This window comes from Oreochromis aureus, linkage group 5 (assembly GCF_013358895.1).
Source record: "Oreochromis aureus strain Israel breed Guangdong linkage group 5, ZZ_aureus, whole genome shotgun sequence".
Classification (NCBI taxonomy): Eukaryota; Metazoa; Chordata; class Actinopteri; order Cichliformes; family Cichlidae; genus Oreochromis; species Oreochromis aureus.
Genome location: NC_052946.1, coordinates 13,271,104 through 13,296,774, shown reverse-complemented (window position 1 = coordinate 13,296,774; position 25,671 = coordinate 13,271,104). Strand labels below are relative to the sequence as shown.

At 42.0% G+C, this 25,671-nt stretch overlaps 1 protein-coding gene across 9 annotated transcripts in view; it reads left to right on the top strand.

Annotated features, from left to right (window-relative positions):
• The window catches only part of celf4 (CUGBP, Elav-like family member 4), a 93,781-nt gene that overhangs the window by 12,245 nt on the left and 55,865 nt on the right, over positions 1-25,671 (top strand). For all 9 annotated transcript variants that reach the window (XM_039612843.1, XM_039612842.1, XM_039612837.1 and 6 more), the window contains exon 2: positions 9,656-9,738. In XM_039612843.1, coding sequence (XP_039468777.1) covers positions 9,656-9,738 — 83 coding nt within the window. The remainder of the gene's footprint in view (positions 1-9,655; positions 9,739-25,671) is intronic.

Sequence of the window (25,671 nt, the reverse complement as noted above, 5' to 3'; positions counted from 1 at the left end):
GATATGCTATTCCCGGGACAGTGCTTTTGTTCACTTTGCCAAAGCAGAGCAGAGAGTTTCACCTTGAAACTCAATGCACACCAGAATCATTGTCATTGTGCCTACCTAAACCACCGCTGTCTCTCATTCTCACTGTCAAACTTGCTTTGCTCGTCTTTGCATTTCTTTTTGTGATTGCCTCTCTCCATCCTTCTTACTCTCTTTGTACGTCTCTCCCATTTTCTCTCTGTCTCTCTCGTGCTTTTCCCTTTGTAGCCCGGTTTCTCTTCATTGCTCTCCCTCTCTCTGTCTGTCTGTCTAAGCGTCAGATAATCTCACTGGGGGAGACTTTAGAGGACTCTCCATCTGTGTATAAATAGCTCTGGATGAATTATTGAGGGACCTGGGGTTGCTAATAATCCCGCAGGACCCATCTGACAATGACACAGAAGATGGAGGGAAAACAATTACGCAGGCTTTCTCCTTCAGAAGAGTGGGAATGGGGATGGGGGGGGGAAACTCCGCGGCCTCTGGGAGCCTCCTCACGGGGCCCAACATCTTGGCTAATAAACCCAATTAAGTCTCCGGAATCAATCGGAGCCCCGGGGGCGTCCTCTCTCTTCCTTCCCCGGACGGTGTGCAACAACAGGAAGTGTAATGATTCATGTTCCCCCTTCTGCATTTGGATCGTCCTCTCATCTCCATCTTGCAGGTTGGCAAGGCGGACGGGACAGGACAGGATGTCCGCTGAGGCAGGATAATAGGACAGGGAGAGGAAAGGAGAAGAGAGAGGCAGGTGGAGTGGAGACGAGCACAGAGGAATATTAATGGGAGTCTTTATCCTGTAAGTGTTTTACCAGGGGGATGAGACATGGGACCACTCCCATGACAGAATTCACTTTGTCACTTTGTCTTCTTAGTGATACATGATTCATCCGGAGATGGATTCTTGATTAATCAGCTTTGCCTGGTCCTTGTCTGACTGTTGACCCTCTATCTATCTATCTATCTATCTATCTATCTATCTATCTATCTATCTATGAAAAAAGTATAATAAACTTTGCTGCAGTCTGAATGTTGAATTTATGTTAATTTCAATCAGTCAGTTTCCCCATTTGAGTCCAAACAGTAGCTGGGACACACAGCAACTTTTGAACATGTTAATTTTAGATCCATTAAGCGAGTGCAGCGTGAGCAGGTGTGACTCATGGTTCGTGTTTGACTGTCAGTTTTTTCCAACTAAGAAAAACCTACAACTATCATTTCATAACAAAATCTCTTAGTAAAGCATAAACTGCAGACTATACCGGCCCACTGTCACACACACTGGGCCGGTATAGTCTGTCTCTTAATGGTATTTATACACAAGAAACCAAAAAATCACCATCACCATCTATAAATCCTATACTGCTGTGTAGTGACGTTTTGGTGTCCCACAGTAGTCCAAACACTCCTTAAGAGGTTTTTCCATCGACCAAAGTATAATATTCCCATATAATACATTGAACTATAGTAACATGGGCTCAAAAATGCCCATTTGTTACCTCTCCTACATTGTTTTATTAGTCTCTGCCTCAATAAATTTCCCACAGTGACTGACCTGGTATGTACGGGTTCAGACTTTAAGTTCGTCATAGGAGTCACTGCAGTTTTAATAATTCATATCATGAAAAGCTAAATTTAGTCCCCCCCAAAACATTTCCTGACAAAATGGCAGCGGCAGGACGAGAGTGAGGTGATTCGTCTGCCTGGATTTTTGGGACATTTAATGTCTGTGTTTTGCCATCAGGGGAGCTTTTAACAAGCTCATACAAGTGGGTGTTCGAGCATTCATGTTTCATGGGATGCACTCAGAGTGAGTGCTGTTTAAGAAGGTATTTTATTTTGTGCTATGAGAGCTGAAGCATCACACGCGTGCCTTTTCTGTGCACGCCTCACGTCATGCGATTGTATGAATATGTGGACGTTTTCAATGCACTCGGGGTAAGGGGGGGGAGTGGAGGTTGAGTGAGGGTTGTTGCAACTGTGTGTGTGTGTGTGTGTCTGTGGGGGCAGAGGGAGTTGACACTGTCCTAATGATGCATTTTCTACTCCATTGATTCAATGGCTGTGCTCTCCACTAAATCCTTCACATGCAACACATTAAAGCTGGCCCTTTTTCCTCCTTCACCGATCGATTAGCACAGCTTAGAGACGGCAACTCTGGCAAGCAGGGCGAGAGATGGGACTTGTTGTCTTCAGGGACTTACGCACGCACGCACACACACAAACACAAGCACAAACCATTTAAAAGTTCTCATTGTTTCTCACACATGTATGTCACAATCAAAACAAAAGAAACAAGCGAAAAAGGCATTTTATTCATCTTTAGTTGTAATGTTAGAACACATCAGGTCAGCTCATCGTTACTCCCAGCTCATTACATACTGATGCATCACTGTTCACTGTTTCTTTACTGTCATTTTTTTTTAGCATTCAAAGTAGAATAGCATTGAAGCATAGAAAGGTTAGATTAGGAGCCGGTGCTATAAATCAGATGGCCTTCAACCTTAAAGCACAAGTTCTATGTAGGAGAAACCTAAAAAGAATGCATGAAAACAACCCTTTGACCACCTTAACCAGATGTTAAAAGGCAGACTCCCATCTGCTGCTTCTCCTGCATATCCTTGGAGACACTGACAAGTCCCATGACAGTGACAGTCCCAATCATTTTACTACAGTGTCATACCGCTTAGATGTGTAGGGACTTCTACTGAAGTCTAAAACACTACCCCGCTCATTGAAAACGGCGTTGCATCGGGGAAAGAAATGTTTTTAGTTTGCATGAATCTGTAATGTCGATTGTGTTTGTTTCCCTTTATTATCCCCCTAAAGGTACCACAGTGAAATGTAAAGTTACCTGGTTTTCAAAGCTTCTATTATCCGAAATAAGGTTGTTTTTATTCCCAGTCGAGTTGCCCACATCTTTCAGGGCAATCTGGGAGTAATTTATTCCGGGTATTTTTCACCGTGCTGCTTAAAATTCACATTCAAACCATGAGCAAGCTTTGATTTGCCTTGATGATTTAACAGTTTTGCAAAAAATGCCCAGTTATTAAAATTTATTTTACACCCCGAGTCAATCAGAACTCAGTATTCACACAGAATACAGTATAATGACTTTTATTTTACGATCTTCATATCCTCATCTCCGAAAGTAATTTAGTTACAACCGGAGTCCCCTTTATTGTTCAAAATGACTATGTCCTGCACTTTTAAGAATGGAAAAAAATATAACAGACGTAGAGAAGTGCCGTCCCTCAGAGATTCATCCATCACCTGGTTATTAACATTTGCTCTATCTATTCCTGCTCTCTGCTTCCCTCAGTGGTATGCTTGTTGTGCGTTTCTATATTATGGATTCTTCCAGTTCCCCCGAAGAGAGGGCTGAGGGATCTGCATAGAGCTGCCTATGGGAGAGCTGAGACTGCTATTACACTCTATTACAAATGAATTCACCTCCTCTTTCATAACACTGCCCCTTAGTTCTGCCTCACTCTGCTGAAATAATATCATAATCAAGACCAACATTCATTCGTCCCCTGAAACAACTCCTGAATTTTTAAGGCCTCTTTCACACAGTGAAAAAAAAGATACTCGATGTGAGCAACTGAGTTATTTTTTTCCACTCGTACACTCAGTTCTGTTCTCTGAGCTCGTACTGTGGGCTTCAAAGTGCTTCTTTTTTTTTTTTTTCATTTAATCAGCGATTACAGCAGCCAATTAAAGATTTTAAGACGATACAGGAGAAAGTTGGCGTGTTCCCGGAGACCTTGGCTGTGTCCCCTAAAATAGCCTCTATCCTCTGTCTCTTTCTTCCTTGGTGAGTAATGATCTGAAAGGTCAGCAAAGGTGAAGGGGATATGAGCGGCTGCTGCTCACTTTATTGAATTACTATTCCTCGCAGAACCAAAAGTGAGGGGGCTTGTCTGGGCTTTTACGCTTTGATATCAGATTTACTTGGAGATATGTGACTTTTTTTTTCTTTTTTCTAAAGTCTGCCACTTTAAGTCATCCTAAACATTTCTCTGTATACATATGCATTAGAGAAATGGTTCTGCAGCGAATAAAGATAAGATGGGAATATAGCTATAGAGACATGGTTTTAATAGCTGTGTTTATTTTTTCTTTTTTTAAAGCAGATTTTTTTTCTCTGCATTGCAAGTATTAACTTTACTCTTTTAATTTTATTGTGTTTGAAAACCAGATACAGACTGAATAGCAATTGTATGGCTCATACCGAGTGTCCCAGTTACAGCAGTACAAGGGCAACTGTATCGTTCAGAAACTCTTTTAATATAACACTTATTAGTATTCCACTTTTGCACTCAGTGCTACTCATTTTCACCATACGACTAAAAGACCAAGGCTTTATATGCCATTTCTCTGAACACAATAAGTCAAGAATTTTTGTCTTTACTCTGACCCATTTCAAGAGTGAATTGAAGAGCGTTATCTAAGCCTTAGCACTCACAGAAATCCAGTCAGAACGTTCTTGTCTTAAGGTCAATCTTTTAAAAAGGAGAAAAAAAACATTCCTCTGTTTATTGAGCAAAGTCTGTCCTTGGTCAACCCTTTCAGGTGAAGATAAGTGCTAACAGAAGTGAGGTAGGGGGAGACGTGGAGATTTCTATTGACTGACTGAAATTGGACAGCCTCAAACAAAGTTTCATGCCAAAGTTTTTCAAGGCAGAGTTCCAGGGATATGCAGAGCAGAGTTTCAGCTGCGCCGTGGATAAAGCTTTTTAATGCTATTGACTCTTTTTAGGCTCTTACCAAGATGTTCTGAAATATTTAAATGATCACTGGGAGTTTCTCCTCATCTGTAGCTGGGAATAAAAGGAGGGAGAGAGAGGGAGAGCGAGAGGAGGGAACTTTTTATGTCCGCCTTTTACAATCCCTGAATTAATAGGCAGAAGATAATTAGAGAATTCTGTACAATAACATTGTCCCTCAAGTTTTTTAGTCTTGGGTGGCATCAGGCAGTGTATGCTGGTAAAAAGTGATTCATGTGTCCGGTAACAGTGCAGAGCACTAATTCATTAGTCCTTTTAATTTTAGTAGGATTATAATTAGTTTCAAAGGAGAATTTGAAGAATGGTGTGTCCCCAACCTGGGCCATGGATGTCACAGAGATCACGGTCGCTATATTGTTTCTGGGAATCTGAGGGTTTTAATTACCTTTACACCCAGTTTACACGTTAAATATGTCGACGGTCTTTAGCTATCAAAAAATAAATAATTAAGTAGCATATAGATACACGTTTTAATATTTGTTTAATATTTGTTCGAATTGCTATAGGGCAGCATGGAGGTTAGCACTGGTGCCTCATAGCAAGAAGGTCTTGGGTTCGAATCCACCATCTGTGTATGTGTGTGAGCCTTTCTCTGTGGAGTTTGCGTGTTCTTCCAATGTCACATGGGTTCTCTCCAGTTACTCTGGCATGCTCTCACAGTCCAAAGACACACAGTTGGTGGAGTTAATTGGTGATTCTAAATTGCCCAGAGGTGTGGTTGTCTATAGTAGCTGGGACCCTGAATTAGATAAGTGGATCAGAATGGACTGATGAACAGATAAATCTATGTTGCTACTTACTACCAAGAGTTAAACTGTTAGATTGGATGAAATGGCAACATATGTACGTATACATGTAACATACCACATCCTCAAAACCAGGAAAGGTTGGTGGATTCCTTCTATTAAAAACAAGTTAGCAACAGACTACAGCACTTAGCTCCTCATGAGCTAAAATATAACCCAAAAAAATCAAATATCTGATTTGCATAACACAAGTTGGATTGAAGCACTCTTTTCAAATTGGGGGTAATGTTAGCCAAAGTCCTGACTTGATACCCAGCATCAGTCATTGAAATGAAGCTTAGCTTAAAAAGGAGAATCTGTTTCCATACAAATGTCCGCATTACATGTTTGAGCAATTCTCCTCTTCACTGCCGCTTTCCCGCTTCCACTTTACTGTCAAAGTCACTGCAATTTTGCGGTCCAATGATCTTCTTGCCCTCTTATCCAAGACGATCAGTCCACCATCCCTATTCTCTCTGCACATAGCTCTTCTGTCTTCCTGCCTTTCAACTGTCTTTGCATTCCTCTCCATCTCCACCTCATCCTGGATAATCAGAGAGTAACACGAAGTCTCCATCAGCCATCTGCTTACCCTGCTCCATCACCAGCATCTAGACCTCTGGGGTCCTGTCCCATTTCCTACTTTTGTTCAGGACACCGCTCTGCTATGTTGCATTATCGGTATCTAATCGCTAAAATGTTTTATTACTCAAACTCCTCTAGATTCATATATAATGTATATACAGCATAATGTTCTTTGGTATAAATGATCCCTCCTCGTTGAGTTATCTTTTACAACAGAATGTTTAAACAAACAATGAATCAGTCCCCATTGGCAACTTGTTGGGCAACCCATTGGCAAAGGCAGCTCATCAAATTTGGGTTTTCCAAATCAACAAGGTCAAAGCTCCATGTGGTCCAACACAGCTGTCGTTTAAATAAGGTCTGGTGATGGCAGATTTCTTTCTTCTTCCTCCACCAGAAAGTATTCAGCCTCCACCATTCCCCTGCTGCTTTCTTTCATCTTCTCTCATTTCCTTCCCCATATTTCTCTCTCTCTCTTTCCCTCCCTCCCTCTTTCTCTGTCTCTCACTCGTTTTCTGTTTCTCTCCCTCTCGGTGGGTGTGTGTCCCTTTAGGGTGTCTGCTGCAGTTGAGATAAGAAGCGAGTGTAGGACACAGGGGGATGGTGTTCACAGAAGCTAGGTGATCTTATCTACTCTCTCTCCCTCTCCGTCTCTTACCGAGCATCCCTCGCTGTTCTGCTTTTCCTCTCTGCTGTTCTCCTCCCCCTCTTTCATTTTGCCCTTCTTTCCAACTTCCCTCATCTCTCTCTCTCTCCTCTCCTCTCACACACACACAAACACACACACACACATACATTCCCTCAGATCCCCCTCTGCGCTGCTGTTGATTTGAATTTGAAGTGATGGGAAACCAAATTGGCAGCATTGACAGCAGAAACAAACAGCTTATCTCTCTCTCCTGGGCCAATATGGGTCTTAGTCAGATACTAGAGCTGCTGCCAGCATCTGACTTGTGACAATGATGATAAATTGAACATTTGTTGACTGTCACTTTTCATGTGTGTGTGTTGGCGTGCATGCGTATGTGTTTGTGTATTTAGTCATGTTAGAGCATCCATCTCTCATATGTGAGTGAATCTAAATAAATGTACTTAGCACATCTTTCATTTTCTTCTATATTACAGTATGCTCTACTTAATACGAGACAGCTATAATATGTAGCTATTTCCAGGTTAAGTTTTAATGTACAAAATGCACAGTGATCACACGGGTTAATATGTAGTAATCCAACATGTCTTTGGTTACTTTTACTCTCAGAGTTACATCTGCTGTTGTGATTGGGTAGATTATAAAAGGTGGGGAAGGCAGGTGCATTTGAATACATGGAAATTATGATTTCATAAATAAAATAGATTTACATTTTGTTTTTGTTTGGGAATAAAATACTAAGTGGTGTATTTTATTGGTGATTAGATCACCTAGTTCCTCCACTCTGCATGCCAAAGTGTCTTTGCAGGCAAACAAATACATAACTAACATTATGCAGCCTGTCTTCTGATGTTGCACATTCTGTTCTATATACAGTAAATGCAATTCATCACTGTGGGTGTGAAACAGACAAAACTTTTTGGGAACCTCTGGAGCAAACTGTATAGCTGAAATATGAAATAATCTCCATATCTGCTGCACCCTGCATTGCAATGTTACATATTCACACACTGCTAATAATGAAAAAATGTTAATGTAAAATGTCATCATGAGTATTTTAGCTTTTGCTACTTAGGTGTATTTTGTGAGGTAAAATAAATTTTTAACATTGTATTTCTGTTCTTGCTTAAAGTAAGACAAAGGAGTACGTCCTATTTTAAATACGCTGATTGCTGTAGGTGACTCCAAACATGTGAATGAGCGTCAGACGTGTGAATCAGAGGCTCGCGTGTCCTTCCTTTGGGACGGCAAAGGCATGTAGTGCTAACACGACAGGCCCGGAGAGGACAAGGAGGTAGCCAAGCTGTCAGCGGCCAGCTCCCACTTCGCCTAATGAGAGAGAGGCACGTTAATTAAAAACACCAACAAGCAGAGCTCCCTGGGGTCCCACCATCAGGGCGACCTGGGGTTAAAGACACGGAGCAGAGAGGATGGAAGCTGCTCTCCTTCCACATACTGTACATGATGTTACCCTCAACAACAAATAGCCCCCGGTATTTAAAAAGAACAAAGAGCTTCGAGAAGGGGGTGCATTATTTAAAATGCACTGTGTTTTGGTCTTTGGTCTGTAAGTACGGGTCTATGATAATCATCTCAGACTCAGGTGCTGATGTTCTCAGAACAAACTCTGGTTGTCTTGCACCTTTGTTCTTACAGATTGGAAACAGCAATAACAATAAATATATTATATGCACTATGAGATATTTTCTTACTGCTGTGATATAATGATTTTGAATACCTCTATAATCACTTTTAAAATTTCCCAGGTATTGTAATGCAACAAGTCCAAAGGCTCATTGTGCACATTTGAGTCTTTCCCTGATTGTGACTGAAATGAGTGTAAATAAATAATATTTACATTTTTCCCACAACCTGGATGTGGGCAAACACCCAAAATACCTGTGCGTACAGTATGAGCTCAAATTGCGCATCAACCTATTGTGCAATTGTCTCTGTGAGCGTTTTATTAATCTGTCAAACACATGAATCATTAGGCTTGATCTGTAGATTGACAGTTTGTCAGCTCTCTGACAGTGGTGTGTGCCTCACTGTCAGCGGGGGGTGGCAAGGGAACAGCGTGCACGTTCCCCCATGGCTTCTTCTTCCTTGCCTCCTGCGTCTCCATCTTCTTTCCACCCCCACATGTCAGCCCAGGTGCTAACAAAACCGAGGATTGTGGGTAGTCTTGGAACATATGGAGCAGGGAGATGGAGAAATGAAGAGTGGAGGGAGTAAAGTAGAGGGAGGGTGGGTAAGAGAGAGAGAGAGAGAGAGAGAGAAAGAAGCTGTCAGGCTGTCTATCCCTGTCACAACAGCCAGAAGAGTGCGATGGACGAATGGATAACTGCTATTTCAGGCTGCCAGGGAGAAAGCTCAGTCAGATTTGATGTGTTGATGGGGGCATGGTGGCTCTCGCGCAACAGAATACAGAAATCGTCACACGTTGACGCAAATTTTAGTCCCACTTATTTCCCTTCTGCATGCAAGTGGATTGCATTCGCGGTCGCAGAAATATTCAATTTGTTCAGTCACCGAAATGCTGTTTATTGTGGACACACAAGCACGAACAAATTCCCACTGCGGCCATGTAGACAGAGTTTCAGAGCTATGGCTGCAGGCTTACTCTGTGTGGTTTTGTGTGTGTGAGCGTGTGTCTGTGTGTGTGAGCGTGTGTGTGTGTGTGTGTGTGTGTGTGAGCATGTGTGTGTGTTGTTTTTAGCTATTTGCTGATGATTGGTGCAGCCCCCTCCCGTAGCTGTCTCTCCTTCTCTGTCCCCAGTTCACATAACATAATTGTGTCTTTCTCTCTTGCTGTATTTCAGGCTGTGCCTTCCTCACCTACTGTGCCAGAGAGTCAGCCCTGAAAGCCCAGAATGCATTGCACGAGCAGAAGACCCTGCCAGGAGTAAGTCGCACACAAGGAACGACATGTCAAGCCAGAAGCGAAATCTTACATAAACACGTCTTGGATTCAGTCGCACACAAACACAGATGCTCATTTTAACATATAATGACTTATATTTATTTCAGATCAAAGGGGAGTCTCTGTCTTTGCCATGCCTGCCATGTAGTGCTTATCACTGGCTATACACCACACTTCTTTCTCTTAAAGATCTTTTTTTTTTTTCATCTGCCACCCCCCCACCCCCTCTCCTTTCACCGCCTCCCTCTCTCTTCACTTTGACAGTCGCACATACACAAACCCATAGGGATAAACCACACGGCATCACATCATAGGCATACTATTTATAGTCCTTTCTCCAGTTTGTGTAAATGAGTGTGTGCCTGTGCGTGTGCATGCGCCCATGTGTGTGGGCAAGTGTGTAGAGAGATAGACAGGATAGAGAAAAGGAGACAGGAATGAAAATCTGGTGGATGTAGACTCTTTCTACATTTATGTGCACACTCTGCATTATGTCCCAGAATGGCAGCGAAACAGGAGTGCATCGTGAATGCATATCAAGAGAGCACATCTTTTACGACAGATGTCCGTCCACGTGCTGCGTCCGCTGCTGTTCACATGCACATGCAGCTGGAAGCGAAACATGCGCGTCTGAATGCTCGGCTCCTATTTTTGCATGACAGGACGAGGAAGTTTTCACTTTGTCACAGAGAAGATGCAGATTTTCAGTTTGTAGTAGTGTGCGCATGCGAGTCTGAGGGTTTTATCAGCAATGTGAGCTCTTCCTTTGGCACGCATGATTTTATGATTACATATGCACGTTGTGTGTGTGCATGTGTCTGTCTCTGTCACACGCTTTGATTAGTACGTGCATGCTCCTCGATGCCTGCGTGTGAGCGTGAACATGGATGCGTAGCACGCATTAGCTACGCATATGTGTGCGTGTGTGTGCGTCTTAGGAAGTTTTGATGCGTTTCTGTCAGGCCTGGCTCGGTTTGCTCTGTTCGTTTTTAATGACGCCTCCAGGGAAGCTGACAGTCGCCGTGTTGAGCGCACAGCCTTTGATGTGAGTGATTATGACATCACAGACGTGCAGTCAAGAAGAGCGGAGGAGTGGGGATCCGTGCTCTCAGTCTTTTTTTTTCTTTTTTTTTAACTTCCCAGTGGCATATTATTCAGGAAGAAAGAGGGAGGGAGAGACAGAGACACGAGGAGAGAGAGGAGGAGAGATTAAATATTTGGCCAAAACCAGAATGCGATTTTGTGTTCACACAAAGTGTGCTGCCGATTGATGTTTTTGCCTTTGTTGCTATTGTTTGACACAGACCAGAATATGTGGTTCACAAAAACATTTTTTGAGGATTCTGCCTTTCCATCTTGAAGGGACTGTGTTTGGCTTCACATGCTGCATGGAAATGCATCACCAGCAAATTACTGTAACCAGTCGCTTGTAATTAATATTGTTTTTAGAAGGAAATGCCAATTAGAGATGCCTTTGGCAGTTTAGTACAGTCTGAGGTCTGTGTTTGACCTATGGTGAGAGCTAGATAAACACAGTCAGGCTATAGGACAGACCTAGATGCTCAACAAACCCTGAAGCAGAGAATTCAGACAGGCAGACCAGGAGACTGTCTTTTGTTGCTGGTGAAGGTAAATCCAGCAAAACAGAATAAATGAGTTCATTAGAAATAGAGCGAGGACTTGGCCCTGGGAAAGGCAGTGGGACGTTTTATGGTGCACGACTACACCCTCTTACTTCCATTCCTTCATTCAGTGTGGTTTTTTTTTCCTACCTACCTTCTTCACTCGCTCTCCTTCTATCCTCTACCAATCCCCCCACTCACAGGCCAACACAACCAAAACCCGGCAAATGAAATCTCCTTTCTACCCTGTTAAAGCCTCTTTCCCCTTCACTTTGTGTCCTGATGCGCTTTTTTCCGTCAAAGTTGCTCCCCAGCTCTTACATTTAAAAAGTTTTCTGCCGTCCTTTTTTTTTTTTCTTTCCCCGCTGTCAGGTGAGCTGAGAGAAGAGGGGATTTGGCTTCCTAGTGGAAATGCCCTGTAAGCATGGCTGTAGGCTGTTGGTGTAGCTCAGACAAAGTACTAAGGGATGCCTGATGTGAATGTGCACGCACGCATGAGCGTAAGCATGTGCGTGTGCGCGCGACCGAGCGGGCGCAGTGTCAGGAGAGACTTTGGGTAAACAAGTGACAAGCAGAAATACTGATGTTAAAGTGACGCTGACATTGTACTACTGGTGATAGATGACAAATTGTTTTCACATTGCTCATTCCATTATAGCACTACAAACTACAGGTACACAGGATTATGCTGATGGAGAATATGTGTCTGCTAGCGTAATTAAATCAGCTCTACTGACAAGTGACACAGAAGCCAGCGCTGCTGAACATTCAAAATATTCAAGACATGGATCCAGTATTGGAATGATAAACCAACGCAGTGCAAAGAGAGCAAAGTCAGCAAGTAGAAAGAGTGAAAGACTCTCTTGAAGCGTGGATGGATCACTGAACAGTCAATAGGTCATGGAGCAAGAAATGACTGTTATTGATTATCGTGTTGTATATAATATTCTTATTTTTGGTTCAAAAAGCAAACGCTTTGGTAAAAAGTGTATCAGTTTGCTTTTGATGTTCAAACTTAATTGAGCAATTAGTTAAACTGAATATTTTTTTGTTAACATCCAACTACAAAGTGTGTATTTTGCAGGTACTTTAAGCATTGTTTTAGGCATGAGTACCACAGTGTGTGGGTCTGCTGTGTCAGAATTTTATTAATCAACACCATGAGAAAAATACTGATCTCAACGTGAAACAGCAGGCCATCAGCAGCAGTTTAGCGTTTCGGTAAGCTTTCACAGTTACCATAAATGCAAACGTACCATGTAATTATGGCCGTTCCAGATTTTGACTATTCTTGTTCAATATGGCTACATTTTCAACATAACTGTGAAAAAGATTTTCCCTTTTTTGAGGTGCACAGACAACAAGCGCACAAATGGACAGAACCAAAAAAATGGGGCGCGTCCCAAACGCCAGGCCCCGACTGCCACAGTTGTGATCCTGCACTCCAGTTTCAGACTCGTACTATGGCAAGAGACATTAAAAAGCTCCTGTATTGATTCTGGCAAAAAAAAAAACCTCACGAGTGTATTCTTGTGTGTGCACTTGCATGCCGGTGTGCATTTACGTGTGGGTCACGGGGTTGAGTTGCAGCGCTAGCACTAGCACATGTGCTCATGAAACACTGCACAAAGACTCGCCAGCAGATTCTGGCAAACATAAAAACATTAACACCGTCAACACACACAGAAAAACATATATATATATATATATATATATATATATATATATATATATATATATATATATATATATATATATATATATATATATATATATATATATATATATATGGCATCTGCCAACGCAAACTGTTAGATACACAGTATAGGCCACTGCACTACCAAGTGCCCCCCACACAGTGCACAGAGGGAGCTTGCACTCCTGAATACATAGCGCTGAGCTCCAAGTTAGAAAATAATGCATACAAATACACACAAACAGGTACAAAACACACCGCTGATACCCACGACACATGCACTCACACTCCAAACACTTCTCTTGTAACTGCAATATAACACCCCTCGTAAGCACTTCCATTCAAAAACATGATACTCAGATACACACAGAAAGATAGAGAGAGCGAAAGAAATAGGGAGAAAGTAAAAGAGAGAGCAAGAGAGAGAGAGAAATACGGCGTCGATTGACTCTCACTGTAATAGTGAGCCAGATGAGAAAATATAGAACACTGTGAATCAATGCGTCATTTCAGAGCGCTTTCACACACACACACACAAACACACACATAAACACACAGAGTTTTCAGCCCAGGGGCAAACAAACAACAGAAAACACAGGAAAGCAAATGAATAGCAGGATGGAGGAAAGAGGAAGGGGTGGATGATGGCAGATTGGAAAGAGTGGGTGGATGGAGGGAGTGAAAGGAGAGGTATAGTCGAGGTGCCTCCATACCGAATGATTTGTGTCTGTTTCTTTTTCAACCCACCCCCCACCACCCCCGCTTTCAGTCCTTGCTCTCAGTCGAGATAATGCCAAGGCAAAAAAAAAAATCCATGCCATTGATTGGCTCCTGCGACCCAGTTTCATGGCAGCTTTTTCTCAATAAGTTGCCCTCATTGGTCAATAACTGCCAAGCTCCCCAGGTGACGTGGGTGAAGAGGTGTTTGGATGGCGGGGTTTTTGGTGGTGCTCAGTTATGATTTGTGTACAAGTACTGTAGTTCAGTCCTTCTTGTAGATTTAGATTTATGGCTCAGCGTGCGGGAGGCATAGCTACACGTCCACATGAATAATGCCACAGACCCTGGAGCTAAAATATCCCCGCTCTCTCCCCAAGCTATCACCTCATCAACTATCCTAATCACCCCTATCCAAAAGAAAACCATTTGCCCCATAAGGTGCTCCATTTAATGAATGCACAGTCATTGAAAGAATGCCGGGGTGATGCACAAGCAAGTTTTAGCTTGAAACGACTTCTCCTCACACACACACATACAGATTTTTGTCAACTCATAGACATAATGAGCAACTTATTTCAGTCTTGCATTGCCTAAGAAGAAAAAGGAAGTAGCAGCATGCATTGGCAGTAGTCTGGGTAAAGAAACAGTAGACTGTACCCAGCGTCCACACCAGAGCAAAGCTTTTAAGTGAGGCAGTAGGCAGCCTGAATCTGGCAGGTCATAAGCCTGCAATAAAAATTTAAATGAGTCTTCCCAAACAGACAGTAGAAAAGCATACAGACTTTCTGTAAATAGTGTTTGTAATAAATTCAGAGGTAAACACAGATTTCAGTTTGTTGAAAATCCCATCACGGTTCATTAATTTTGTAAGTTTTCATTTCTAACAATTTACTTTTTAGAGGTGCTATAGTTTGTTTTTGTTTTTTTGCTGCTCTGTGGCTTTTTGTTCTTTGTATTAGACTCTCAGTTTCAGTCTTGATGCTTCAGCATACAATAATATTTAGGACAATAGCATGGGTCGAACTTTTTGGCAGTAGCTTGGGTTCGGCGCCTTCTGTCATTCAATAGAGCAATGTCCCAAAGCCAGGACCAAAAAGACATTGTTCATGGCTTGTTGTGGAAAAGCATAACTGCTAAAATCCATTAAATGTCTTTGGGATGAACTGAAATAGTCACTGTCCGCCATCACCCAAACACCAGTAACGATAATGTTCCTGTGGCGAAACAGGCCCATATTCCTGCAGCCAGGTTCCCAGCTCAACTTCTATTGAAGAATGACAGCTAACAGAGCAGCAGAATAATGCCATTGGTTTTGGTTTTGATTGATTAACTGATTGATTTGTGCCCTGAACTACATGGCGCTAAGTCCATACGGGCTTAAGCTGCCACTACTGTATAAGCCAATCCAACCAAAGTGCTTGACAGACGGTTGAGCAGCATCTAAAAACCCTTCACCCCAGATCTTCCCAACAACTTTGCAAAGCCGACAGTCTCACATTCACATCCACGGTCATTGCTGTGGGTGAGAAAGACAAGGCTGCACCTCTCTGCTGCCTTCTAGTTTCAATTTTTAATCTTCCTCACCTTTAAAGTGTCCGCTATTCTTCTGGCAGTTAGGTTGTTATGAACAGGGTGGCACGTCATTTCAGCTTTTTTTGAGCCCTACACCTGTGCAAGACATTTATCATAAGACGCAAGCAAAATCTAGCATATAACCATAAATTGAAGTGAACATTTTTTTTTAATATGGTTGTGGTGTTTGGTTGTCCGCATACTTTTGGCTTATATAGGATGGCTTTGGCTGAACCCCTGTAAGGAGTAAAGCATGAATGGTGCCGTAATTGCAACAAAGATCATTACATGCCTACACACCATCTTTTGTCATATAAAGTCTGAATGGTCCCATTATCATTGGGCTCCGGGCCTGATGTTACAACCTCCCATTGCCAAGTGGAGTTTGAGCAGATTGTACAAATGAGAAAAATTTATCTGTCTCGAGGCAGTAGTTCACTGTAGTCCAATAAGCCAACTAATTTCAGAGGTGGTGCATGCTACCTGCTGGGTCAATAGACTGATGATCCATATGTGAAATTATGCACTTTTTCTTTCCTTTTTAACATTTTTTTTTTTACTACTGAGCCATACTGCAGCACATGTAGCATTATATCGCTAATCCAGTTTGGGTTTTTGCCAGTGTAACTGTTCCAGTCAGCCCCATTGCCAATCATCATCGTGACATGTGTTGACTCAAGTTTGTTGCCGTATGAATCATTATTCTAATTACAGATTACTCTCATAAGAAAGATTACTACGGTGCTGCTCGCAGGAAAAGATGAGGAAGACAAAGAAAGACCTCAGCCAAGAGCAGCTTTAAAAACCGTGATATGCTCTCCAACGAAATGGCTTGAACTGTCTGAGCGATTCTAAACACCTTTAAGAGTTACCATTATTTACACTAAAAGCATGTCCCCCACTTCAGAAATTTTAGAAGTGGCATGCTCTTTTTTTCAGCATCTCAGTCTATCGCTGGCTCAAGCTCCTGTCACAGTCTGAAATCATCTTGTCTTTTCCTCGAGTTTGTATTGATCCGCGAAAGCACGGCCTTAAAGCGCACCAATGAGTCTTCGTCCTCAACAGCCTGCTCCACTGAGCATTTACAAGTGCTAATGTCACAACTGGCATTTTCGGGCTGTTCCTTGCACTCACCAAAGTGAAAAGAGGTTTGTTTTTTTTTTAAAAATCCAGCTGCAGTTTATTCACTTTTAAAATCTTGAGAGAGAAAAAAAAAAAGCTTGTGATGCCCACGTTACTGTTCAGAGAAATCACACATCCAATTCTTGCTTGATTGGAATTGTTTTGTAAACCCTCAAAGCCATGCACTTGCTTACAGATACAAAGCTGGCAGTGACTATGACTGTCGCTGGGGAGAGCACAGAAGTGGAGGCTGCTGCAGCTGGAGCTATTCAAAAAAAAAAAGCTGTTATAGCATCCTAACCAGTGTGCGCCTTGGCTTCAGCGCTGGGTGTGCATATAGTTCACAGATTTAAGTGTCTCCATAAGCTGGTTGTGATAGTCATTCTGCCATTGTCATAGTTTTACCTCCTGCTGCTGCTGCTGTATTGAGTTCGCCTGACTCCAGCTGCTTTGAAATTTCCTGCCAGGACAGGGACTTCTTTTTTTCCCCGAATAGCTGTATGTCACACTGCTATATCTATTTGTCTTTTTCATGCTCTCAAGCCTCCTCACGCATACAGTACAATGTGTCTTTCCACACCAGCAAGTGCTGTGTTGTCTGATTTTTTTTATTGTGGCTTGTTCAGGTAATTTACCATGCACATTAAATGTTGAAGAACAGTGGAAAGATAACTGGAAACAATAAAATGCAATAAATCAGTCACGCCCACAATCAAATTTATCTATTAAAGTGGTGTTTTATTGATCATTGGAGGATGTTACAGTTCGGATTGTACACCTATCCTTTCTGTCAAGCACCAGCGACTAGTCTGTCCTACCTCAGTTGTCAATGTGGGGCAGAGCAGATGCTTTTAAACAGCAGCAAACATTTTCATTCAGTGTTCTCTTTTTTTTCCTGAGGTTTTACAGCGCTCTTGTAGCTTTTACTGTGAAGCCCACTACGCTCTGCATCTTTTTATCAGCCCTTTCTGTTAATCAGCGCTTTCCCCCTTTTTTTTTCCTCAAGCGGACCAACTGCTGTTATAAAATGAAAGCTTACTGAGCTTAATTGTCTTTAAGTCTTTCTATTTTATTTGAAGTCTCGCAATGAACATTAGTCTTGATTCGTTGTCCAAAATGGCTTTATAGAATTTTTGGAATAAAGTTGTTCGAGTGTTTAAAAATTGATGCTAAGTTGCATTCTAGATTCGATTTCTTCGGTAACAGTATTTTACAGTGAACGAGATAGCCAATAAATAATTTCACTGTGATTGCAGTGAAAAAAAAAGCCCAGTTTGAACAAGGCCTTTTATAATGAAAACATCTAGAAAAAATGCTGCCAGTTCAAAGCCAAGTGCAATCATCATGCACTCCTTCTATCATTGATGTTATCTCTCATAATAACTTCCGAAGAGCTACCAAAGTGAAGCGGAAATATGCAGAAAATAATTAGAAAAGTGTTGGATTGTGGATGGAAACATTGCCCATTGGTTTGTTACTCGCACTGACTACAGTACTAAAAGTTTTTAATACTAGCAGCCAGTGGTACCACGCTGCAATATTAATGTTGTTTTCTACTTAGAAAAGTTTTTATGAAGCATAAAGTAACCACACAGATTTCACAAAGGGGGCTTTACCCTTCTGTAAATACCATTCTCATGCTCAGTGGTAATGTGCAAAGGAAAAAACAAAACCCATTTTATTCCGTGACCTTCACCACCTCACCTCCGCTGTATCCGTTAGAATATATAATGTGGCAATTTCAATTTCTTCGTTTGGCCCGTATCCTCTGATACGTTCCGCAGAGTGCGAAGTGGCACTCGGAAATCTTATTCCCAACTCCGCTGAAGCAGCTGGTGAGCTGGTGGCCGGCAGATGTGATAATGACACAACGCACCAGCTCAGACGGCATAGCGGGCCTCGACTCAGGCAGCTTTTAATAATTGATGGCAGCCAAGGCCCCGGATTGGCCAGTAATTGCATTACAGGTCACTTCTCAATAGCAATTTGTGAAAGTTGTGGTGATGTGTGCCGGGTGGCGATCAATAGGCACTGTCCAGAGAGGCAGACCCCCTCCTTCTCTCGCTCGCCCTCTCTCTCTTATGCTTTCTATCTTTCTGTGTCTAGTGAAAATATTTTCTTCCAGTGCTCAGTGCAGCAACACGGTGAGGATTCATTCACTTAGCATCAAAACACTGACAATAATTTAAGACCCGCGAGCACCTGTTAAACACATTAACCCCTTCCAACACTTTTTAAATAAAACATGTGCAGTACAAGCTCCCTGCCATTTCCAGGTAGCCTAATGTTGTTTCGCAATGCTGGAGCCCAGCCCGTTAAAACAGTTGCATGCCTTCAATTCAATCAGACAGAACTGCTATTTTATTTGAGCTTCATGTTTCAGTCTGATCGTGTTCACATGAGCTGTTTTCTGTTTGGTAGGGGCAGATTATTGTTATGTCTTTTGTAACTCTATATGAACGGCAGCAGCAGCTGGCGTGAAGAGCGACAGCAACTTTTTTGTGAGCAGCATGGCAGCAGGCTATCTGATATGTGTTTACATGAGCATGAGTGCACAGAGATTATTTCTGGAAATGTGCTAAAATGAGATCTGTTTGTATTTTAAGATACCTGTTCTTAAATGATAATTTATGTGTTATTTTAGCCTGATAGCTTAATTAATAATATTTACTGGATATATTTTGTGAGTGTAGCACCTTACTCAAGTTGGCTGCCAAAGTAGCTTTGAGTTTATTTTTAGTATTTTGGAGATTTAAACATACAGCGGACATGTCTGCCCCACTGCTTTACACAAGTGCCATACCTCATCACTGGAGGTCCCTATACGTTAGCAATATATGGCACACTTGAGTGAAACACAACCGAGTGAATTGAAGCCTCAGGTTCCCGACGTCGAAACAGAACAAGAGCTCAGATTTACCCAGTGCACGGTGCTTTACTATCCAGCCTGCAGTGCAGGCTGTGAGCCTTGTGGCCCCCTCTGGCTCTCTGGCTGCACTCATTCTCATGGAAGTTATTTACTGTTCTAGCTGTTCTTTTTCTTTTTTTTTCCTTCTCCCATTGTTGATGTCTCACCCGCTTTGACATGTAAACTATCAGTGTGTCATTTCGCTGCATCTGGTGTTCATTCTTTTCTCTCTCTGTGTCTGCCTCGCTCTCTCCCTCTTCTCCTCCTCCTGCTCCCCTCTGCTGTGGCATGGAGAGGAGGAGGAGGAGGAGAAGAGAGAAGAGTGGAGGAGACAGTAGATTTTGCATGCTCTAAATACAGCCTCTACGTGTGTGGGGTGCTGTCATCAAAGGAGAGAAGGGACAGGGGATGGTTCACTTCTTTTGTGGTGGTGTGTGTTTGCGTGTCTGTGTGTGCGACTGTTTGCTTATGCAACTAAGTGTGCATTAATTCAAGCAAACATCAAAAATGCTCCCTCATCCATCTCTCTGTTTTAACTCTTCTCCTCCTTCTCGCTCCCCGCCTCCCTGCATCGCTCTCTGTAATGCTCATTTTAGCATCATTTTGTCCGCATTGCCTTTTTTTGTTTGTTTGTTTTTGTCGTTAGGCTCTGCCTTTTGCTTGCCTGTCTGCTTTGGTGTGTCTCACCTCTCTTGCATGTGCTTGGCGGGGTGTGACAGCATTGAGAAGTCACCAAAGAGGTAAATGATGATAGGCCATCCATCATGCTTTATGGACTCTGTATGGTGCTGCCGTGGAGAGTGGCTGCACTGTGCAGTAACTCAGAACACTCTGTCCCTCCATATAACCTGGCAGGGGCTCTGCTGCTTGCCTCGTCTCTCCTGGGTGAGTGTTCATGTGTGTGAGACACAGGAAGAGCGCTGGTCTGACTCACCCACTTAAGCGTTTCTCACTGTGTGTTTGTGATTCAGGATGTGTGTGGACGAGTGAAGGAGGGAATGGAAAGAGTGTTTGTCCACACTGCCAAACCATGGGCAATGAGCTTTCATTATGGTCTGATATGCCAGTGCTGGGAGCATCACCTCCAACCAGCAGACACAACAAGGTCTGCATATGTGTGTATGTGTTAGCGAATGATAGAGAAACAGGCAGAACGACAGTGAGAAAGATACACAGAAAGACTGACCTGAGTACAGTGAGATCCGAACATTTTTAGACAATCACACATATTTTCTTGGTAAATGTAGCGTGTTTATGTCCACCAACACGCTGGATTTTATGTAAAGTAATCAAAATGTAATTAAAGCACAAATTTTAGGGGTTAGAGAAAAGCATTGGACTAACTGATTATCCATGTTTAAATGTAGAGGCCCCAATTTCAGAGCCTAAAAAGTAATCGGACGGTAGGCAGACAAACATTACCATGGCCAGGTTAGGGCTGGCCCCTTGTCACTCCATGACAAATTAAGCAAATAAAGTATTTTGAGTTGGTTCCAAGTGTTGAACTTGCATTTGGTAGCTGTTTACTGGAACTCTTAGTATAGGTCCAAAGAGATGTCAACACAAGTGAAGAAGACCATCATTAGGCTGGAAATTGATGATAACCCTATCAGAAAGAGAGAAAAAACTTTAGGAGTGGGGCCAAATCAACAGTCTGGTCCATACTGAAAAAGAATGAATGCACTGGGCAGCTCAAAAACACCAAACACCCCAGAAGAGCACAGATAACAGCTAAAAGTGAACGATTAACCGACTAACCAAGGCAACATTCTTGAGGAGGTATGCATATCACTGTCAAAGTCTGTAATCAAGAGACACCTTCATGAACAGAAATACAGAGGCATGTAAAACAAGGTGCAAACCACTGGTTGCACTAAAGAAGGTCAGATTAGATTTTGCCGAAAGATTCTGCACAGATCTGGAAAAGAAAGAACTCCTACCAAGGGTAACTTGAGATGATGAGATGATATGATAGGAAGATAACAGTATGGCGAAGCAGAGAAACAACTCATGATCTGAAGCATGTCACATCATCTGTCAAACGATGGAGGCAATGTCATGACATGGACATGTATGGCTTCAAGTGAAACCAAACCACTACTGTTTATTAAGGATGTGATAGAAGTGGCCGGATAAATCCTTAACTTTCTCCTCAGTGTCAACCAAATGCTGCAAAATAGACTGAACAGTGATTCACTGTGGAAATGGATGATAACCCAAAGCAGAGTGCAAAAACAACCCTTCAGAGTTGGCCACTGAAGGGTTGTTTGATTGCTGATCTCAGGCCAGCAGAGCATGCTTTTCAGTTACTAAAGACTAAAGATGGCTACAAAAAAACACCTGGCAAATTATCTCAAGAGAGGAAACAAGCCTTATATCTGAAAAGTATGTTAGTTTGTCCAATTACTTTTTAGCCTCTGAAAATTGGCGACTGTATAAAAATGGCTCACATTCCTAAACAGTTAACGGTTACAAAAATGTTTGTAAAACTCTTTTCAGTTATCACATTTTGATTATTTAATTTAAAAGCTGTTATTAGAGTAGATATAGCTTGCTGTGGCTTACTGTTAGATAATCTAAACTGATATTTGCAAGTAGTAATAGAACATAGAATAATAGTCATAGGACATAGTGCGGCTAACAAATGAAATTATACACAGTTTTGTGTTTTTACTTTACTTCTGTATTACATCTGACCCCCTTTTAACAAATCCCACCCCTTTTTTCTGTAACCATGATTACGGCTCTGAAGGCATGCCCAGGCGATCCATTTGTCAGGCAACATATCACCAATACGAGAGTGGCCACTGGGAACTTCTGGAGATTTCCAGAGGGGGCCATTTAATTTGTCCCAGTCGCAAAGCAAATGTGCTAATTAAATTTGACAGTCTGCACATTAGTTTATCTGTTCTAAAAGTAGGCTACATGTTCAGCTTTCTACAACACAATAGTCTCTGTACAGTGGATCAGGTGGATTCTACCAGCAAAAGAAATACCTCTAAAATACTGAAAGAAATACAACTGTTGCAAGAATTCCGTAATGAGTTGAAGTTATGTTGTTAATCTGTTTATGTGATTATTTATTTTTGTTTGTTTTATATATGGCCTGTGAAAAACTTGGAACAAATAGGAAAAATAACTGGAAGAGACATAACCAATGCTGCGGTTTCCTTCTGCACCAGTTTTCGAACGTCCACTTGCATCCATGTGATGTCATCAGAAGGTGAATGTGAGGCTCCATTCAGATGTCTGCATGAAATCTTTGAAACTGTGCACAGTCATAATACTTATGCGTCAAAAGCAACAGCAACAACTGTTGGTGTCAGTGGTGCCTCTAGTATGCTGGCATTAGTGCGAGCAATGCCTGTGTTTTTCTCAAGAGAAATCAAAAATGTCTGCAGTGACTAAAAGACCAGTTAGTCGCTGCTTTTGTTTCTTCATACTAGAAATGTACAAAAAAATCACAGTGTAGCTTGCACCTTGGTTTTGGGACACCTTAGTTTATCTGATACTAACTGGTTCAGAGAGGGAACACATTACATTGTACCGAAGAAAAACACGACTACTACGTATCGATCCTTACATCATCATTTTTTACCTGCGACTTCATAAAATTTTACATTAAAAATCACACATTGCTTTTAATTCTGTGCAAAGACACTGAAGAGTTGTTTTAGTAAAAATGTTACACAATTGTTTGCAAGGCTCAACATTTTAAACATACAGAAACAAGAGATTTGTGCTTCACATTCTTCCGTGTAGTTTTACTACAGGAATACAACACTGGCAACAAATACCAAAACAACAGCTACCACCTCATGGTAGCTTTAGTGAATTTTGGATTTTTTGTTAGGGAGGTACACAAAATACTTCTCCCAACAGACATGAAACATGTAAATGTTATTTTTAAAGAAGCGATTGTACCAAACAGTCCAAAATCTTTACAACCTTCTAATTGTATTACAGCCTCACTTTTCATCCTTTTCCTTTCTGCTCATCCCTCCTCTTTTTCTCCATCCCTTCTGTTCAATACCTCCTGTATCCTGTAGCCCTTTCACACTTCACACTTTTCTTTTGTCACCTTTCCACATGGAAGAACAATTGCTCAGAGTTCACTCTGTCTCTCTCTGCCTTCCTCTCCCACACCTCCTCTCCTCGCTACCACTCTTAGATCCACAGGGAATCACACTGTCTGAACCAAATGTGCCACAAACTTGTCAGATGATGTTTGTTTTCCACCCCCTTTCCCGTGCCTGTTTTTTTTTTTTTTGGTTTTTTTTTTTTTTGCCTGTGTGTTTTAATGCTGTCTACATATTTGACAAAGTGCTATGAGATGCACTGCCCTCGCATGTCAACAGACTGAAATTTTGCAGCGTCATTAATGAAACAAAAATCTACAGGGTGGTTGTGTGTGTGTGTGTGTGTGTGTGGGGGGGGATAGGGATTGGGGGTGGGGTTAGTCCCAAGCCTTGTGTGATAATAAGGTTTGTATGTTCAGACAGCTTGTTAGTATGCTTGTGAAGACTGTAAGTAAACAGCCTTTCCTCTGAGGTTCCCTAGAAAGTTTGAATAAAGGATCTTCTACTGAAAACTAAAGGTGGTTAAGGGACTGAACAGCTGCGTTTCTGCCACCAAAAGGATCTGTATACCCAAGAAAATGTAGCACAAGCTCTAGCTCCATTTCCCTGTAGACACTATTTGCCTGCTGAATAACTAAAACTTATTAGAGAGTAGATTAAAGACAGATTGGTGATGCTCCTTAGCTTAGTAAGTGTCATGAAGACCCACTTTCAAAGCCCTAAACTGAATTGGATTGAAGTCAGAAGGGTTAGATTATTAATAACTAAACTTAAACTGACCAGAAGATCAGGAATTAATATTTTGGACAACAGGTTAGGCAATTTTACAATTTTTCAAGTTCAAATTACTACTTTTGACTATATTCCTAGCTGCTTTATAAATTTCTGTATAGCTCTCTGGAAATACAGAAAACTTGGCCTCCTAAAGTCGCCCAACTCTTAAATGCCTGATCAATGATGGGCAGGACAAAAGGGTAAAAAGAGAGAGAAAGCAAAGCGTGGCAAAAGAAATAGGCAGGAAGGACAGTTAAAGTCTGCCAAGAAGCAAGGTAACTTACCTCTGGCAACCCCACACTGTAGACGCACCTCTAAAACTCATCCCAAACTTTGGCAAGATGCGGACCAGCACTAGCCTCCTTTATGAATGTCACACACCGTGAGAGGAAAATGATTACGTTGCAAAGAAGACAGGGGGGCAGAACAGGAGGGGACAGGAGAAAGCGAGAGAAGAAAAATCACTTTGATGGATTATGCTTCTCGTGGGACAACCTTGTATCGTTTTTGGACAGGAGTCTAACTCGGCCAGATTCTCTGTTACAGCGGTGATTCTCCTCTTTTCCTTCCGTCTCCTTTTGTCATCCAAGACGTGCGCTAGCTGTGACAACAGTGCCAGCGGTGATACCTAATGATACCGCTTGCAGGAACTAATTACTACCAGTGATTAAGAGAGGAGACGTGGCTTCTACCGCACATGCTGTCTTTGGGTGGGGGGAGCTTTTTAATTGCCTTTGCCAAATAAATGATGGCCAAAGATGCATGGACCCAGACTTCTTAATGGAGTCTTAGTGCTCGGTGGCAAAGAGCGAATACTTCAGGGCCCTTGGCACTCCCTGCACACAGATGGTGCCGCCTGTTCACAACCAGCGCCTGTTGTTGATCAGTGCGTTAAGGGCACCTGTGAAATTAAACAGACAAATGAATTCCCCACTGGCTGCAAAACAGAATATTAGCATTGCATGAAAGATGGCTAAACTGATTCATGCATTAACCACTTTTAATGCCAAAGGGCAGAGCATTTTAATTTAGTTAGTCACAGGTTGGGCTCTGTGAAGTTACTAAAGGAAGCAAAGATAAGGCTGTAGTAACAGTTTAATCTCAGCTGGATGTTGGAGGTGTGGTGCTTGTGCACATTTGTTAGCCCTTAAGCACATCTAGACCTAATTAACAATCATGTTCCACAGCAAGGTTGTCTTTGGCAAGGATCCAGCCAACCAATAATTCATTTACTGAACAGTAACACGTCTGCCTGGGTAGTAAAGGACTTAAAAGTTTGACATGGCTCTTGCAGAAGCACTTAGTTCTAAGCTGCCTAGTGTATATTTCCCTCTTTAATGGCTTCTGTGAATAGCTTTCTCTGCACACTAATAATTAAAAAACTCCACTTCTTCACATCATTACGTTTTAAATGATCATCTC